At 42.8% G+C, this 19,036-nt stretch overlaps 1 protein-coding gene across 7 annotated transcripts in view; it reads left to right on the top strand.

Annotated features, from left to right (window-relative positions):
- The window catches only part of LOC137371375 (neuronal PAS domain-containing protein 2-like), a 183,095-nt gene that overhangs the window by 125,803 nt on the left and 38,256 nt on the right, over positions 1–19,036 (top strand). For all 7 annotated transcript variants that reach the window (XM_068033871.1, XM_068033872.1, XM_068033870.1 and 4 more), the window contains 7 exons: positions 1,115–1,221; positions 2,532–2,679; positions 3,739–3,823; positions 4,037–4,166; positions 4,438–4,544; positions 9,454–9,543; positions 11,750–11,896. In XM_068033871.1, the coding sequence (XP_067889972.1) occupies positions 1,115–1,221; positions 2,532–2,679; positions 3,739–3,823; positions 4,037–4,166; positions 4,438–4,544; positions 9,454–9,543; positions 11,750–11,896 (814 nt within the window). The remainder of the gene's footprint in view (positions 1–1,114; positions 1,222–2,531; positions 2,680–3,738; positions 3,824–4,036; positions 4,167–4,437; positions 4,545–9,453; positions 9,544–11,749; positions 11,897–19,036) is intronic.

Raw genomic sequence — 19,036 nt, 5'->3', positions numbered from 1 at the left:
TGATTTTGCCAACCTGCTTCTGCTTTGTGATCTACAAACTCTTTAATAATATCAAGGTCTCTTCACTTAGCATTCACCTTACTGAGCTGGCAATTACCACTTTAACTACACTGGGGCAAAGTTTGGTGATGTTGCCTAGAAAGGCAGGAAAAGAATGGAAATCTCAATAATCTGGGCCCTATTTGTCCCGATTGATGACTTCAGACTTCAGAATATCCTATCCGGTCATGGAAGATTATCACGATGCTTTAGTAGGCTTCTGATAAAACATTTCTTGTGTACCTAGACTCTGTACAGCCCAAAGGCATGAAGACTGGAGACAGAATGACAATAGCCTACTCCACAAGCATCATATGAGAGATATAGTCAGGCCTTTCGAAAGCATGATTAGAGCAATATATACGTGTATATGTAAGATAGAATTCTGTGTTTTTGCTAGGAATAAAGCTATAATGCTGCAGCTCAGCATTCTGTACTGATTGAAAGGATCTGTATCAATACTAGTAATAGAGTGTAGCTACCACTTCTGCCTGTGAAATACATTCCTGGACAATGTAGACTTCCAGAGCTCTGTCCAGTGTACACAGCACCACACATTAAGCTATGGGGAATGTCTCATCCATTGGCATCTGAGTATATTTTCTTCAAATGTTTATGTACATTCAAAGACCACCAAAATTAAATTTATAAAAATAACTGCAATTAATTCCAGCCCGATTCCTACTTGCATGTCGTGTAATATACAAAAATGGCAATTTCAGTTTAATTGCAATTAGTTGTGATTTTACAAATCTTTTTGAGTAGGTGGAGTCTTAAATAAACGCTTTATGTACAATGCTACATGAAAATTTTCACAGCTTGTAGAACCTCTTTTAACATTTGATAGTCTATCTATATGCAATCTTCATGCAAATGGTTGTCCTGATGTAATGGAATTTGCTGCCAAGTCCCAGTTCTATTTGTCACGTAATCAGATGCATTGTGCAGAAGTCCAGTTCAAAAAGTTAAGTTTGTTTGCTTCATTTTCAGGCACTCTGCTTTCTGTACAAACAAGTTTACAGTTGCAAATAAGTGCTGCTTACATTTTGTAATCAAATATTCTTTCTAACTACAGGGCTCCATCGATCATAGGCTATTTGCCTTTTGAAGTCCTGGGTACATCGGGTTATGATTATTACCACGTAGATGATCTGGAGCAGCTAGCAAGGTGCCATCAACAATGTATGTACCATACAGAAAAAAATGTGATAATAAAACTTTTCAGAGATATTTGGGATTAATCTGTTGATCCTGGACTTGGAATCTGGAGCAGAAAATAAAGTAGTTCCTTCATGTCTAAAAAAGAACAGTATTTTTAAAAATAGTTATTAATATGTCTCACACATAGTTTAGAGTAAAATATGTAGAATGATTTGAAACTTCCTGAGTCAAAATGAATCATGTGCTCTCAATTGCAAATAATCCCGTTCGTCTTAGTTTTAACTCAGAGTTACAGGTTAATTTCACCGATCCTGTATTTCCAATGGGGAGCCACACTAACAGGGATCACAGGCCAGAGAGCCACTACAGCAGTGTTGCAGCTTGATCTCCACCCCAAGCTTCCTTTAAGTACAGAAAATGCTGGAAATACTCAGCATGTCAGGCAGCAACTGTGGAGAGAGAAACAGAGTTAATGGGCTGAATTTTATGGACCCCCCAGCGACAGGAACTTAGGCGGGGAGCCCATAAAATTGTGTCGGAACGCGAGGGCAGTGTGTCTGTCACCTTCCCGATGCCTTCCAATTTAGTCCAGGTCAGGGAAGGCTGAGAACAGCCTTCCCGCCCCGGCCAGTTGAAGCCCTTAAGTGGCCAATTAATGGCTACTTAAAGGCCTCTTCCCACCTCCACCTCAATTTAATTGAAAGTGGAGGTGCCTGCCAACACATGAAGATGCCGCCAGATTTTACCTGAAGGCCTGCTAGTGAGGTGAGGAGGTGTCCCTCCTTTGGGGTCCATCCAGGGCCCCGGAAGGCCACCTGGTGGTGATTGCTGCCACCACCTCCACCAGGACGACCTCCCCACCCGCACAAACTCCCACCCCCTCCAACACCACCTGCCTCCCAACTCCTACAATGCAGGCATTGCCACGACCTGCGCTGTCCAAATTTGCAATCCAGTTCGGCTGGAATTCAAGGTGTTCGGGCGCATGCAGGGAATGCAGCTGCATGCACACCTATCAATGAAGAACAGCCTGTGGGCCGCGCAGGTAGCGGCCTACATCTCTGCCTGCTCTCAGGGAAGCCAGGTAGGACTGCTATGCGAATGAATTTTGTGGCCCGCTGGTAAGGAAATTACAGCTTAATAAAAAATCACTCAAGGTTTTCTACATTTATATCTTTCGTTATAAAATGAAGAAGCAATTTGAACAATAAGTATTCTCCCTGGACTTACCTGGCACTTCGAGTTATATCGTTAAAAACGATATAAATTTGATGTATCTCTGCGTAATAATGTTCTAAAAACTTGAGAGAAATGCTTTTTGTTTTCTACAGTGATGCAGTTTGGGAAAGGAAAGTCTTGCTGTTATCGGTTCCTAACTAAAGGACAACAGTGGATCTGGCTCCAGACTCGCTACTACATTACCTATCATCAGTGGAACTCCAAACCAGAATTTATTGTATGTACACACACATTAGTGAGGTAGGAAATAAAATCATTGACTGGAAGGTGTAATAACTATGGGGGAAGATTTCTTCTGGCTGTTATGTCTTAGAAACAACATAAACAAAGTAGACATTTTTGTTGATTAGATATTGCCAGTGAAATCATGAACAAATTATTTAAAATACTTATTAATTTGCTGGAAACACTGAATATAGGATTTTTTTCAGTATGCTCGCAATATTGATAAAACAAAGAGACCAGAAGAAATCCCGATGCTTGATGATTCATTATAAACTAATTATCAATGATATGAAATTGTTAACCTGGGGTCAGAATGACAAAAAAATCTATATTTACGCTGAAAAAACCAACATTGTATACAATAAGAGTAAAGAATGTTCTCTTTGCAAAGAGAGTAACAGCAAAAACATTGTCATTTTGGAGTATACCAGATATCTTTATACTGACATAAAACTGAAAGTTAGAGGTACATAACATACAGTTAGTTGCACAACAAACAATGCGTGTCTTGTCCTTTGATGTTCAAGGACACCCAATTAATGTCGCTTTGTTTCTTCAAGGTTGTTTATCAGTAAAAGTAGCCTGGAGAAACTGGTCAAATTAGCCAGAGCACCAAAAGAAAATAGTCATAATAAGTGCATTTTAGTAACTTGTTAATTAGACTATTTTCTTTGGTTTTCTTTGTTTTTCTCCCTTCTTTCCTCACAGATTACTTGCTAGTACCAGTGCAGAGGGCATGTTGGTCTGTACACACACATGTAGTTAGCAGACGATTCCCAGCCTTTACAAAAAAAAAGATTTGTTCCTTCTGCTTTGCCTTCCATATCTTGCCTGTCTGTGAACAGATGGAAGTTCTCCAAGTGAGACCATCAGTTTGAGCGATAGATAGCCTTGGGATAAAAATGTATGGTTTCTGACTAGAAAACAATCAATGAATCACTTGGGTTGATGGAATAAGTTATGATTTGTACAACTGTGTCAAAATATAAGGTATATTTATATTTCAGGTACATTCAGTTTTATTTTCACTACATTTTCTTTTCACTTATTTCTTTCCCTCTAAAATCACTACAGTTATGCAGAGGTTCGAGCACAACGTCGAAAAGACATCAATTTGGATGATACTTCTGCAGAGGTTGTTGATTCTTCAGTGCTTCAGGTAATAAGGAAGATGAAACAGTTCACAATTTTGGTCATCTGCTTTGAATACTTGTTATTGTGAAAGATTCTGCAGAACTTTATTCATATTAAGTCTATTTCATATTATTTGTGAACATATTGTAAACAATCCCTGCTACCATTGCAGGTGCCATAATGGAAACGATAATTTGCTGTCACCTCTCATACATTCTACTGTTGTTATTCTGTGCAGGGACATGACTCAAGACTTGATACTCAGCAGCACATTAAAACAATTGAAGTGCTCACTGGCAGCCCATCACCTTCTTCTTCATCTCGGAGCTCACATAAATCATCTCCTACCTCGGTGTCAGAATCTGCATGTAGGTGTTTATTTTTTACTATTACTTTGGGAACCTTATGAGGTAATTTTTCCATTTTGCTACATTGATTGTCTACACTTGCAGAAATCTGTAAACTAAAATTTACTAACTGCTTCAAATAGGTGATTGATATTTTTCTGATATTGATATTTCTGGTCATTATTTAATATGTATTATCAAAATATTAATCCGGTCCCACTTAATTAGAAATAGTGGGTGTGTTTTGTGACCATATTTATATTTTAAACCTGATGTTTAATTTCTTTCTCAGCAACTCAAAGTAAACTACTCTCAGAGGCTAGTGCTCCAGCCTTGCAGACCACACCAGCAGTGCAACAAGATATAGGAATACAGCAACATCCGCCTGTCACCAACCAGGTGGGAATTTGCCATAATTTAGCAACACATCATGCTGATAAATTAATGGTAAACATTAAGTAAACATTAAGGAAAATCTTGTTAATTAATTAAAAATCCATTGCCACTAGAAGATAATCCGAAAATCACCAAATTGAAATTGCTGGAGCAATTTGTTCAATTTAGTGATTTTTTTGCTGAATTTATGGCCAAAATGTTGTGGGTGCTACCAAGGACTCATTAAGCTTTTATTGGACACTAGAGAGTTTCCCAAACCACCATGAATTGTAGGGGACTTGGATTGATTTCCCCTTGTCTAATTTTGTCCTGATACACCTTTGTAGTTTCTAGCCTGTTAAGAAGCACTCTGTCTCTCTCTCTGCCTCTCCAGAGCACAGTAAAACAGGTGCATTTTAAGAACATCATGCTCTAGTATGTGACTTACAGATTCATGGAGCTGTGCACCTTTGCTGCTAACTCCCTTCCCCTCCCTGGCTACTGTCTCAGGCTGAACCTGTTTGCCATCTTAATTTCTTATTTGACCACAAGCTGAGTTTTGAATCACATAGATTAAATTTTCATCTTCACTGCCTGGACCATGATCGAGCGGAGTGTATTACCCACCTTTTATAGAAACCATCCAGCTTTCATTCCACAGTGTCAGATTCCCACCCAGGCAGTGGAAGTGAAAATCTGCTACCATATCTTCTCTACTACAAAGATCAACCTCCAAGTCATCTATCTCTGACCCCATCCCAGGCTATTGGTCACTAAAAACCTAATTACTTCCAGACTCAATTACTTCAATGCTGTCTACTAGCTTCCCAATCTTCACTTTACAGCCACCATCCTTCATAAACTCCAGCTCACCCAAAACACTGCTGCTAACATCCTATTCTGTGTCAAGTCCCATACACCCTTCACCTTCATCATTGGCTTCCAACACCTCAAACTTGAAATTCTTGTCCTGATTTAAGTCCCTTCATGGCCACACCCCTTCCCATCAGCCAGCCTCCTCCAACTGTCTGCTTCAAATTGTCCATTTCATTAGCTCAGCTGTCTTGTGTATCCCCTCTACCTTTTCCCCATCATTGAGCGCCATGTCTTCAGCCACTAGGTCCATCAAAATATTTATCCCCAGTTCCTGTAAAAGATGCAATGATCTGTGCCTCCACTATTACCTTGGCACAGCATTCCATGCTCTTACAATTCTCTGTGTAAAGAAATTTCTTCTGATCTCTCTCATTCTTATAGTGTCAATTTTAAATGGATGACCCCTGATCACTGACTCCCTAAACAATGGAAAGGACCTTTCTCTTTACACCCTATCAAAACTCGCATTAAAGAGTGATTTTAACCTCGTCTGCCCAGCAGAAATCTGGAAAGCGATTAAAATTGTCCGGGCGACTGACCCACCGACATCACACTCCCCTCCTGGCGTCTTCAATTTTAACCTGCTCCACTGAGCAGGTGGCAGTGACATTATCAGGACATAATGGTTATTTTAAACAGTGACCTGAGCAAGGAAACTATAGTAACTTTCCCATCAAGTGAAACTAGCGGGAAGAATGGTCAGGGCCTGAATAAGCCAAAGAGGTAGGTTTTTTAAATCTTTTTTTACTTTCCTTGTGGGACAGGAAGAGGGGTGCTCCTTTGGACACCACAAAGAAAGGTTAGATGTCCCCTCCTTTTCAGATTGTGAGATCCTCCTGAAACCTACTCCCCATGATTTACCAGAATGGCAGAGACCCTTCCTACAGTCCTGGCTGGTGCTCTTGTGTCATCTGACATTCTACTCCCACCCACCAGCCAGCTGCTACCAGATTTGGGTAAACAACTAACACACATGATGCCTGGGAATTAAAATCTCCCTGGCTTCATGCTACTGAGGTAAGGGGAGTTTCCTGCTCACCTCTCCTCTAAACAACCTGATCCCTACCCCCATGTTAAATAGGGATATAATCTTTAAAACTTTTATTAAGTCTCCTTCTAGTCTTCTCTGCTCCAGTGGAAATATTCTCAGTAACTCATGCTTTTCATCCTTTGTGTTATCCTGGTGAATTTATGCTGTACATTTTCTATGACTTTAATGCCCTTTCTGTAAAAGGACACCCAAGCTCTAAACTCTAACTGTGGCTTTTGCAAATATATCATAAACTCTTTGCTGTTTGAACCCTTCAGCTTCGTGTCATTGAGCATATACTTACACTCCCTGTTTTGTCTCACAAAATGGTTTACCTCATTTCTCCACATTACTTTAATTTGCTACCTGTCTGCCTATCAGAAGCCTTTTACAGTCTTCCTTTAAGGGAAAATTAGATTTAAAAAAAGATAACTCCAGCACTCAGCTTGCTGCCTGAGTGGCAGGCCTTCTTGGAGTGATCAAACAGTTAAAGTTCAGCTTGCAACCTACTGTCATCTTTTTAACAGCCTACCAATTTTTATTTTTAGAACATTTGCCCATTTAACAACAGTGCTTCAAAAATAATTTATTGGGTAAGATTTTTTGATGTAAATGGTGCCATCACAAATAACTAGGAATCTGTGATGCACCAGGTTAGCATACGGGTCTTTCCTCTGAGATCTAGGCCCCAATATTTTCTTAAAATAGTGGGAGGACTTCTGGGTGTCCATGGAGGCACCTGCAGAGGCTGCTACACTGATGTCAATGCAGGGGTGGCCTCTGTCACTGGGCCTTGCTGCACAGATGGTCCCTCAATCAGAGGGGCCAAAGGGGCCGATGATGATGATGGCACCTCGTGGCACTCTCATCCTGCTCGGTGACTGCCTCAGCCCTAGGTAGGCGCTGCAGATGGCTGGAGGGGAGCACCAGCTAGGGTGCAACTGGCATCCATTCCAAACACCTCTGTGCCATCAGCACCACTGACCAGTCCATACTACAGAGTGTGGCATGCATTCGGTACATGTTAGTGTGCTGCTTCTGCATTCACTTCAAGTGCTGCTGCAAAAGGCTCTCTGTGAGGTTGGCCACTCTCTCAATGGAGGAGCTCATGTATTCAAAGCCCTGAGCCAGGGTCGCCCACATGCACTGATTGGACTCTCGGCCAGGATTTTACAGTTCTGAAGTGGGCGGCATTGGAGGCGGCGGGGATTGTAAATTCGCGGGGGTGGTGTCATCATGCTAGGTCTGCATCTTACCAGTGGCAGACGACGTTGAGCGAGAACAGTGCACACTTTTCAAAACTGCCAATTGAGAGCTTGTTAAGATTGTTGAAGATCCAATTGAATTTTTACGTGGCCGTTTGCATTTTACGAGGAGTACACAGGGCCATGGGGCATCGGAGCCCCTGCAGGTATTTAAGGGCGGCAAGAGGGCAGCAGCTGAGGTCATTGCTGCATTCGGCAGCCGTGGGGTCAAGAAGGCTGGCACAGCGCTGCCAGAGCATTTAGCGTGGAGGAGGGGGAGTTGAGCAGCCACTGATCTGGGATCAAGCCTCCATTGTGTCATCAAACCCCTGGCACGGGGGTCAATCGAGAGCTGCTGAGAGGGGAATGGGATGGACAGTGTTGAAAAAGAAACTGACACAGTGGCCCTTCAGATTGGCACTGCCCAAGTGCCATGAGCATCGTCCATTCAGGAAGCAGGTCCTCCAGTGAGGAGGAGAGCCTGAGAGGGAAGGAGGTGTGGGCACATGGATCCGTAAAATCCCTGTCCTCCATTCTCAGCCCATGATCATGCACTGCCTCAGGGAGCTCTGACATGTGGGAACACATCTGTTGCTGCTGATCTAAGTAGAGCGTCCTTTCTTGTGACTCCCAAGGCCCTGCATCTACCCAGCTGCGCGTGGCTGTGTCTGTCCTCCATCCTCCTACAGGGACTGCCCACAGCTGTCGTGACATGGGCATCACCTAGTGCCACCCTATCTAATCAGGCGCAAGGACCCACCGAGGCGACTGTATCTGAGCTGCCGTAGGATGTGCTTGTAAGATGTGACAGTGCTTGCTCTGATATCTCTGATGCCAGCACTTTCCCCAGTGCAGACACAGGAATCTGTCCTTCCCCCTCCATGTCAGAACCTGTGGGAGACACAAGAAGAGATCATGAGAGGTAGCCTTGAAAAGCAGATTGGCCTACCCGCCCTCCAGTCAATTAGCAGGCTGCCTCTGTGAAAATCGGGGTTGTGACTGCTTCCCCATTAGGGTGAAATTGGGACCCAGAAACGATCCTGATATCAGTTTCCCGACCCCGGAAGGAAAATCAGGCCCCATGTGTTTGAATGCTGAGTGTCTTGGCGTGGTACTGTTACAGTCAAGTTTCTGGAGGAGCAGAGCAACTTGGACAGCATTTTCCTGATTTCTACATTTAACTGCACATGTGCAAACACTATATGTTGCTATCCAGTTTACTCCATAATAATGGCAAGCACTGACAGCCTCACCATTATTCTTACCACAAAGTCTTTGCCTTTGTGATGTGCTATATAAATGCAAGTCCTTCACAAAATTTACATTTTTCTTATCTACATATTGTGCAGGCGTTTTTTTTCCCAATCTGCTTTCTGGACTGTTGACATTTACATGATCAATGGCACCATAAATTTACATGATGCGAAATTAAAATGGTAATCAGTACGGAATAATGAGATTATAAATCTAAATAATCGTTGTTTGAAAACTATTAATTTTCTATTGTCTGCACTTTATTTGTTTCTGTAAAAGAAATTTTAAATTTATTTGTCAGCTCACTAATAATTACTTCAGCTTCATTACCTGCCAATTTACATTTCCTCATACTTCCTGTAAACTACTCACTGCTCTTGACATGTACTGTCCTCACTGGAAATCTTTACTGTATTTGATGAAACAGGTAGATTTTGGCACAGTGGTTTGCTTTGCTCTGGTCTATTTCAGTCATCTCTTGTTTAATTGTGAAAACCAAAATATTTTTAACCTAGTTTTTTTTTTGCAGTCTTTAATATTGGAGCCATCTATTGATCTACTTTCGCAGCAGCTGTTGCCCCAAGTTACTATGGTCAGTCAGTCTGCATCAATGACACAGGTTAGAAAATAAACACATTTTCTTTAATTGTGTGAATGTATTTCTTCCATTTCCCTAAAACCTTGTTTATAATTGTCAACCAAATTGATAAACAGGACAAACAGAAATTAACAAAGCATGTACAGTAATTATTTAAAATTCAGGATTTTAAAATTACTCATTACTTATTCCATTCCTCCCCTTGACCATGTTATGTTCCCTACCTGAGAGAGTAGGCAAGTTATGTGCTCCCTTATCTCTTCCAATACCACTATCTTGCCACTTATCAGTGTCCAAACACTCTGTGGTGACTCATTCTTGCATTTTCTTCTTTAATTTCTGTGTGGAAGACCTAGCCTGCACACAATCCTTCTGACTAACAGCATGGACAGGATCATAAACATCTTATTTTGAGATGCTGTTGCAATTGGTGACATAGTACAATGGAGCACCAGTATTCTTTTAAATTTCTGTTTCCATTTTCTTCTTAAATGGTCTGTATCATCTGGAGTTCCACGTTTGCAGACTGTTACGACCTGGTAAGAAAGGGGTCTAGCAGGTCCAGAAACCTGCCTTCAGCTGGTTTTACCGTAACAGGGTTTAATTTTAAACACACCGTGTTTTAGCTCCCCTTGGTGAATCCTTTTTCACTGCTTTCCAATTATAAGGCAAAGAAACCAGCCAAACAGGTTTTCTTAGGTTTAAAGAAGAAAGGTTGAAATTTATTAAACTTAAACTCTAATTTGGTTAACGCATACAGATACATGACGCGCCCACGCTAGCATGCATACGCGATACACACATGCAGATAGAGACAGAAAAGATAGAGCAGAAGAAATAAAGTGGAAAAGTTTGAGGTAATACCTGAAGATGGTTTTGGTTATTGTTCTTCAAGCTCGCTATAGAATCCTTGATTGTTGGTAGGTTTTGCTTTTCATTGGGCCCCAATATTCTTAAACCTTGTTCGATGTAGGAGACTTTTCTCTCTTGAGGTTCACGTGTGGACCAGAGGCCTCAGTGGATCCAGAGGCTTGTGAGAAAGAGATGGGAGCAGACAGGAGAGGTCTTCTCAGTCCAGGAGCAAACAGTGTTTCTGAGTTCAAACTGTCTGTGGCTAGTTCAAAAACACTTGGCCCAGCAAGTTAGTCATGTGACCAACTGGTGTAACCAGTCCTGGCTTTGTGGATTGAATCACCTGAGCAGTCTTTGGAATGCTCTTTTTACACCTTCAGTGGCTGGTGATCAAAATCCATTTGGGTTAATTGGAGCAGGAAATAGTCCTTTGTATCCACAAGCAGTGTCTTTTAGTATGCAAATGTCCTTCCAGCTGAGTGTCTGGTGATTTTTTAACAAGTCATTTCTTCACTCCAGCAACAGTTTAACAATCAATGTTCATATGACAAAATTAATATGCCTCATTCTTGGCAGGTGGGGTGGTCTGCATGACACAGATTATGGGTTGAATGTTTAGGTCCCGCCAGAGGTGGGGAATGGAGGTCGGTGGATGCTGAAAATAGCAGCGCCAGCCGGCGTGCTGGTTTCCCATCACCGTTCCTGCCGCCAGCGAATTTCATCAGGTCAAGAGGAGGCCAGCCCCAAGATTCTGCCTGATTCGCAAATGAGTCCAATTAATCTAGTTAAAGAGCTCATTGAGGATCTCCCTCCTCTCCCTCTGCCTCAAGGAGGACCTCCAGGTTGGTGCTGTGAAGCGCAGGACAGCCCCGCTCCAGGTGCCAGCCCTCTGCCTCTCTTCTGGGATCCCTAGTGCTTGCATTCTTGAAGTTAAACAGCAGCCACAGTAATGGCTGCAGTGGTCAGTCCCACCTCTATTTCCACACCCGCAGCTGCTAATTGGCAGCCCAAGCGCCCTCCATCCAATTAACAGTCTAGCTCAATCAAAATTAGGGGCTTCGCGTTTCCCTCCCCCCTGTCCCATGGTGGTGGGGGCGGGGGGTGGGGTTCAGGACCTGGAAACAGTCCTGACATCGGTTTCCTGACCCTGGAAGGAAAATCCTGCCCATTATGTCTGCATTATCTTTAAACAACTCTCTAGTGGTAGAAAATTATCATATGAATATTTCTGAATCAAAGTTTCTAACTCAAATAGAAGATTGCCTCATAACTATATTTAGATCTAGAATTACATTTAGACATGACTGTCCACATGAAATGTTTCAAATTTAATGTTGAATATTTTTTAAATTGCATACATTTTTGTACATATCAGTTATCAGCACAGTTTGATGTGATTCAGTCTCTCAAGGACCAGCTTGAGCAACGTACACGCATTCTCCAAGCAAATATCACATGGCAGCAAGAAGAGCTACAAAAAATCCAGCAGCAACTATGCATGGTGGATGATTCAAATTTACAGGTGAGATTGCACAACAAATGCTTTAAGACATATAGGCAAATGAATAATGGGTGGAATAGATCAGTGTTTAACTTTATGTTCCAAAATGTATTATTGCCTATTTCTGCTTCAAGATCCATTTTTGTCCACATCCTGGAATAGAAAGAATAATATTAATAACTATTTGAACAAAAACATCAGAACAGAATAGTTGCCCTATGAAGGGTGGGTACGGACTTTCTCAGGTGCCTTGTCATCCTGTTTCTGTTGAAAATAAGGAAGGCTGGAAAACTATTGCACAAGAGCTCCAAATGAAATGTCAGAAAGTGTATCCCTGAATTTTTGAGAGTTGGACCTTGAAACTTTTTGCTGCAGGAATACAGGTTTATTGCTGGGACCTCAGAAAAACTGGTGTCGTTGTGTTTCAGTGGGTAAAGGTCAGATATCGTAAAATTTAATATGTTGATCAAAGCAGTGTAAAAGTCACACTCAGATGTTTACATTGAGTTGCCAGTAAAACATTGGCCAGACCTTAGATTTTACAGATTATAAAACCCTGTCTGATGATGCAAACTGTGGTGCTGTGTTCCTGGGAGCAAAACTGGCAAGTCATTGACCTATCAGATAAGATAAACTATAACTAAACCAGTGTGGGTAAAATTAGACAGTAAGGTTGAAACACACTCAGACCACTGAAAGCATGTATACCATTTGGATTGCTGTGTTTGTGGAAGACCTGCTTTAACCAATAAGTTTTAGCCCTGGTTCGGTGGTAGCATTCTTGCGCCGATTATAGAAAGTTGTGGGTTCAAGCCCCACTCCTGGATTTGAGCACATAATCCAGTTGACAAGCCAGTGCAATACTGAGGAATGCTGCATTGTCAGAGGTGCTGTCTTCGAGATAAATGGTAGCCCTGTCTGCCATTTCAGGTGGATATAAAAGATTCCAGGGCACTATTGCAAGAATAGTAGGAAGATATCCTAACCAGTATTTATCTCTCAACTAACACCATTAAAAAGAGATCAACTGGCCATTCATTTCATTACTGTTTGTGGGACCCTGTTGTGTACAAAATTGATTGCTGTATTTACCTACAGAACTACTTAGAATCATAGCACAGAAGGAGGCTGTTTGGCCCATCTAGTCTGCAGCAACGCTTTCAAAGAGAAATCCAGTTAGTTCCACTCCCCCACTCTTTTCCCATATCCTTGCAATTTTTTCTCCTTCACGTATTTATCCAATTCCCTTTTGAAGGCCACTATCAAATCTGTATCCTCCACCCAATCAGACAGTGCAATCCAAATCTGAACCACTGGTTGCATAAAAAAGTTTTCCCTTATGTCGCCTCTGATTCTTTTTCCAATCACATTAAATCTGTGTCCTCTGGATATCGACCCCTCAAACAATGGAGACAGTTTCTTTTTATTTACTCCGTCTAAATCTTTATTGATTTTAAACACCTCTTATTTGGCTGTGGATGTTCTGAAGACTTGAAAGGTCCTTCTTTTTGCATTTTCTCAGCTAGTCTAGAAACAATGTAAGGTTCTGGACCAAACATACTATAAAAGGAGGAAACAACAATTTCATTTCTCACTATTGATAGCATCTGATTTAGGTGTGCCTTTGACTACCTTCTATGAGAACCAAAGAAGTCTGTTTCATTCCTGTGCTGTGTATAAGTCAATATTATGGGCTGGATTTTACCTTAGGCGGATGGAAATTCGCCATCGATGTAAATGTCGGTGGTGAACCTGCTTCCGTCTAGCCTGGGGATCCATCCTGTATCTTATGGGTCCCCGGGCTTTAATTGTCCCGAGGCAGGACTTCCACCCACTTGAGGGAGGAGGTCCCGCCTCAATGAGCTGCCGGCCAATCGCAGCTCTTAGTCCCAGCAGCGCCACCAGGAGTGGTGGCTACTGCTGGGACTGCAGCCCAGCCGACACCATGGAGCCAGGACTTCAGGTAAGTTGGGCTTGCCTCGCCAGGAGGTGATCGTTCATGGCGGTGAGGCAAGGGTAGTTGTTTGGGGGAGGGGGGAGCGTCTGGGTCCCAGGGGTGGGTTGGGAGGGCCTCAATTGGGCACCCTGTGCCTGACTGCCATGGCTCCCCCCCCGGACGCGGATAGGCCGGCAGCTATCGCTGGGCGGCCTTTCACGTCTCCAGCACATCCGCTTGCCATGGGTAAAATACCCTTGGAGGAGGGTGAGGGCCCTTAAGTGACGCCGTAAAGTTCACCGGAGGCGGGAGCAGGGCGGGTAGGCCTCCCGGAGCCTCCTGCTCAATTTTATGCCGCCCCCACGCTACCCTCCGATGCGCTGGGGCACGTAAAATTCAGCCCGATGTCTTTCCACTCCTTAATCTTTTATATTCAGTAATACAATAGAAGTAAAGAATTCGCATTGATATGGTGCCATTCACATCCTCAGGATGCCCCAATGTGCTGCACAGCTAATGAATTAATTTTGAAGTGTATTTTCTGTTGTTATGATGTGTATTGATGGTTGTTATGTTGGCAAACACGGCAGCCAATTTGCACAAAAAGGTCCCATGAACAGCATTAAAATAAACATTTCATTTTTTTATTGAAGCATAAATGTTTGTCAGGACACTGGAAAAACCCTTGTTCAAATAGTGCCATATCCACTTGAACAGAGAAGCTGGCCCAAAAGTTCAACAACTCCAGCATCCAAAAGACAACATTGGCAACAGTGTAGTACTCCCTCAGAACTATATTAAAATAAAGGCCTGGACTATGAACTCAAGTCTTGTAGTGGGGCTTTAACCTGTGACTTTCTGAATCAGAGACTACCAGTAAGCCAACCTGACATTGTAGTAGGAAGAGACCTCAGTGGAAGCCACAGCCCAGTGTTATTTATAAAAGCCTGTAATATTGACAACGATTCTGTTGGGTATTTAGAACTTGGGCTAGAACTGGCCCTGCCTTGCGTATTGGGTCCTGATAAAATTTCATATTCAAAAATTGCATGAATAGACTCAGGTGTCTGCTTGCAGGGAGTTAATGTCTCCAGTTGTGGCTTTGATATGGAAAAATTATCAGATATTAAAGCTAGCAATAAAAACATAAAGGGGTCAATTCTCAACTCACCTGAAAAATGGACCACCAGCAATTGAAAATGGAGGAGAGGGGCTTGCATATGAATGAACAGCCTGCCTGCCTAAAATAGTCAGACCCTGATTGCAATTTTCAGATACAAATGGGCAGAGTGTGAACAGTGCCGTGCATACTCTGCTCTGTTGTGCTAGGCATTGAGCAACCTAACACTTGATCCTAGAAACTGCCCAAAAACCAGCCCAGGAAACCTTCAGTTTTTTTTAGTGGGCCCAGGAGGAGTGGCAGCACCAACAGGTCACTCTGTCCATTTGGCGTACGCTTTGGCTGCCACTTGAAAATGTTCTCAATTTATTTTTTTAAATGGCCTTTTTTCTGATTTTACATAACCTTGGTGTTTCTGGATGACAATAGATTATGGCCACATGCCTAACTGCAGAACATTTCTTTAGAAAAATTTAGCCTTGATGTGAAATAAATCCCAGTCTGTGACTATTTTTAAGGGCTCTGAACATTGCGATGTTGCTGTAACTGGATTGGCCCAGCTTTGGGGATAAACAGCCAATAAATTTCATAACTCGGAACTAGATAGAAAAGGTCCAATTGCTGCATTTTTAAAGCATTCCATGTATAAGCAAGCAGGCCTCTTTGAGCCCTGTGCATGCGTTGAGGGTATCTGCCATCGTTCCAGCCACAGGGGTTGACTGCCTTACATAAGCCCCACCATGTCATTGCCAATTGAGCAGGCTGCACATATGAATTGGTTTGGAAATGTCAAAGACTGCCTCCTGTCCAAAGCCACTCCCCATTTCTGGTCTTGAACAAAACAAAAGTTGGTGGTCCAGTGTAGATGATGATCCTGACTACAGTACTGTAGTCCTGCTGAATTCTGACATCATTACAATCCAAAACTAATTTCCATCCACACACTTAAGCCTTAATTTTAACAGGGAGCAGGAATCAATCACATGGCAAGATAAATGCCAAATCCCTCCTGACTTGGCAGCATGAGGCCTGGGCAATTTTAAATCATCACATGCCATCAGTCAGCTGGCCACTTAAAACAGTTGGGAAGTGTCAGTTGGCCAGTGAGTGGAGCAGAATTTCAGGCAGCAGGAGGTTGCTAGCAAGAAGGTACATTGCGGGGAGGGTGTTTCAGGAGGATCCCATTGGAGGAAAGGGGGAAGCCTGGCCGGGGAGACCTCAACATTCCTTGCGGCACTCCCGCTCCTCCTAGCCCTACAAGGAAACTAAATGAACATCCATGTCTAGACTTGTTCTGGCCTTGGATGTACTTCCTGCTGTCAACACCTGGCGGGAAAGTCAAAACACCTTTCCTTCTCAGGTCACAGTTAAAATCGCATGAGACCTGATGACATAATCAGAACCCGATTTGCATATTTAAAGAAGGACCTCGCTGACTTTAGTTGAGCGTCCTTGCGCCTGCTCAGAAGATCAGGTTAAAATTTAAGACAGCAGGATCGATATGGGACATTGGTGGATAGGTCAGCTGACTGATTTTAAATGTCTGCCCACCTGGTTTCTGCTGGGCGAGTAGGTTTAAAATCACCTCTTTCGCCCTTTTTGTTTAAATTGATCTGGAGCTTACCTGGGATTTCCGATGTTCTCCAGTCTAACAGAAATACTTGTTCAGGATGAGTGTGCAGTATAAACTACTGGCCTGCATTTAAGCCAGCAGAATGCAGTTGCAGATAAACCACTAATCTTTCAGATTTTGTTTTATTTTTCTGTTGCTTGTTGTATGTACTTTGATTTTAAACATCCCCTATTTTTCCTCCTCTTTCACCTTCCAATGGAAAAATAATCATTGTGCTTTCTTGTAATTCATGTAATATATGGTGCTTTTCACTGAGTGGCACTGCGCTGACCATCAGGATTGAATTTCTTTATGTTCTTGTAGTTCCTGATTCAAATCATTAGGTGGTAGTATGCAGGAACAAAGCAGAAGGTTTCATTTTTACTGAGCAGGAAGATTTCTCTGTTCACTATGTATTATGACATTGTATACCTGTTTAGAAAGAACAGGTTTATGATTCTGTTACACATGGTTCACAGAGGAAATGTTCAACCCAAGAGATTAGAATCTTACCCTACTAAAATGTAATAAAAATTACTATCCCATTTGACCTACAAGGGCAAAAATCAAAGCATGGTACATGTGCTTCTGACAAGCATAATTGTTGACCCCTATAGTGTTGTAGCAAACTAATCACTATAAAATGGATGAGAAATTGGGCTCACTAGCACCTGTTTTTTGGGCACTATGAGTGCCTTAGGGTTCCAAAATGGTGTCTGTGGCCCCACACCATAGGCACTGCATCATGCAGGTCAATGCCCGGTATCCTGGCATAAGACATGATGCCTTTATTCTGCATCAGTCTGCTGTGCCAGCTGTATTTCAGTGACTATGGCAAAACTGAAGGGTGACTACTGGGTGACAACATAGTTCACGTATCCATCCGGTTCATAGCCCATGCACTGCGGAAAACAGCATGCATATAATAAGAGTCATGCTACCACAAGAAATATGATAGAACAATTCATTGGTGTGCTGAAGCAACAATTCTGCTGCCTAGACCAGTCTGGAGAAGCCCTGCATACTCAGCAGAGCGGGCCTCAAGATTTGTGATGGTGTGCTGCATGCTGCACAATTTTGCCATGATGAAGGAGCAGCCCTTGGCACCACCTGTCAGGCCAGAAGCTGAGTAGCAGCACAAGAAAATGAAAGAGGAGGAAGAAAAAGGGAGACTGCAACCTAGGCCGCCCCTTTCCATCTGTGCTGTATGTGAAGAAGTGATTCAAGTGTGATACCAGTAATCTCAATCCGAATTCTCCATTACCAGCAGTCTCACACCCCTTACCTTCTCTCTGTCACTGACCATCATTTCATCTTCTTGGCCACAATGCAAAAATAAAAACCAACACAAAATAAACAATGCAAACCAAATTTATAAATGAAATCATGCCATATTGCATACAAAATTATGCTAATCACCCCATACATTACTTTAGTCTTTGTCTTCCATATGCCTTTGTTTGTCCTAGTGCTCCAACAAAGTGCTACCCCAGTGGCTGCAACATGGCTAGATGAAGAATGCTAACTTTCAGTGGAGGGGAATGCAGATGGCCTTGCAAAACAACATTGAACAGTCAAACCTGGAAGGCCCAGCTTCAGTCTGCAACATATCAGCATGGGCAACATCAGTATGGGCCGGCTGATTGATAGGCAACAGCAAGGGCAATGGCGGAGTGTCAGGGCTGGTGTCATGAATGCTGTGATCCTGAGAAAGGACAGCAGGCTTATGCTCCATGGAGACACTGCTACGCCCCCGGGGTAGCGTCTCAGCCATCTTCGTTATCTGTTGGAGGACAGATTGCTACACTGCCGTGACAACCTGCAAGCCCCTTTGAACACTTGTATGCACATCCATGATGGCAGCAGTCTGAGCTTGCATGACTTCAGTCTGTGCTTCACTGCAGCACTCAGTTTTCTGGTGGAAATTGCTTGTGTTGCAATGGAAGCTGAAACATCAGCCATCAGATGCTGCTTCATGGTTGGGTTTACAAGCGTGTTGATGGAGTTGGCCACCTGTCCATGCTGGAAAGAATGGGCTCCAAACTCTGTGCAAAGCCCTGTGCCATGCTTGTGCCAGATTCCTCCCTTCTCCTTGGTATTGAAGACAGAATTTCTAGCAGGCTTCCCAATGTACCAAGCATTTCTTTGTGTACGCCTATCAGCCTTCTTTTGTACAAAAGCAAAATACTGCGGATGCTGGAAATTTGAAATAAAAACAGAAAATGCTGTAAATACTCAGCAGGTCAGGCAGCATCTGTGGAGAGAGAAACAGAGTTAATGTTTCAGGTCGATGCCTTTCATCAGTTCTATTGCCTGACCTGCTGTGTATTTCCAACATTTCCTGTCTTTATTTCAGCCTTCTTTTGTAACTTGGCCCACTTGAATCCTCATCTGAGTTCTCTGCAGCAGAACTCATGTGCAATCTCACCCTCTGGTAAGCTCGCACCTGCAATAATCTTGCCCCTGCCCTGGCATCAGCAAACTTGTGTCTCA

This window comes from Heterodontus francisci, chromosome 6 (assembly GCF_036365525.1).
Source record: "Heterodontus francisci isolate sHetFra1 chromosome 6, sHetFra1.hap1, whole genome shotgun sequence".
Lineage (NCBI taxonomy): Eukaryota > Metazoa > Chordata > Chondrichthyes > Heterodontiformes > Heterodontidae > Heterodontus > Heterodontus francisci.
Note: the sequence above shows the minus strand (reverse complement) of the source record. Positions and strands in the feature narration are given on the sequence as shown.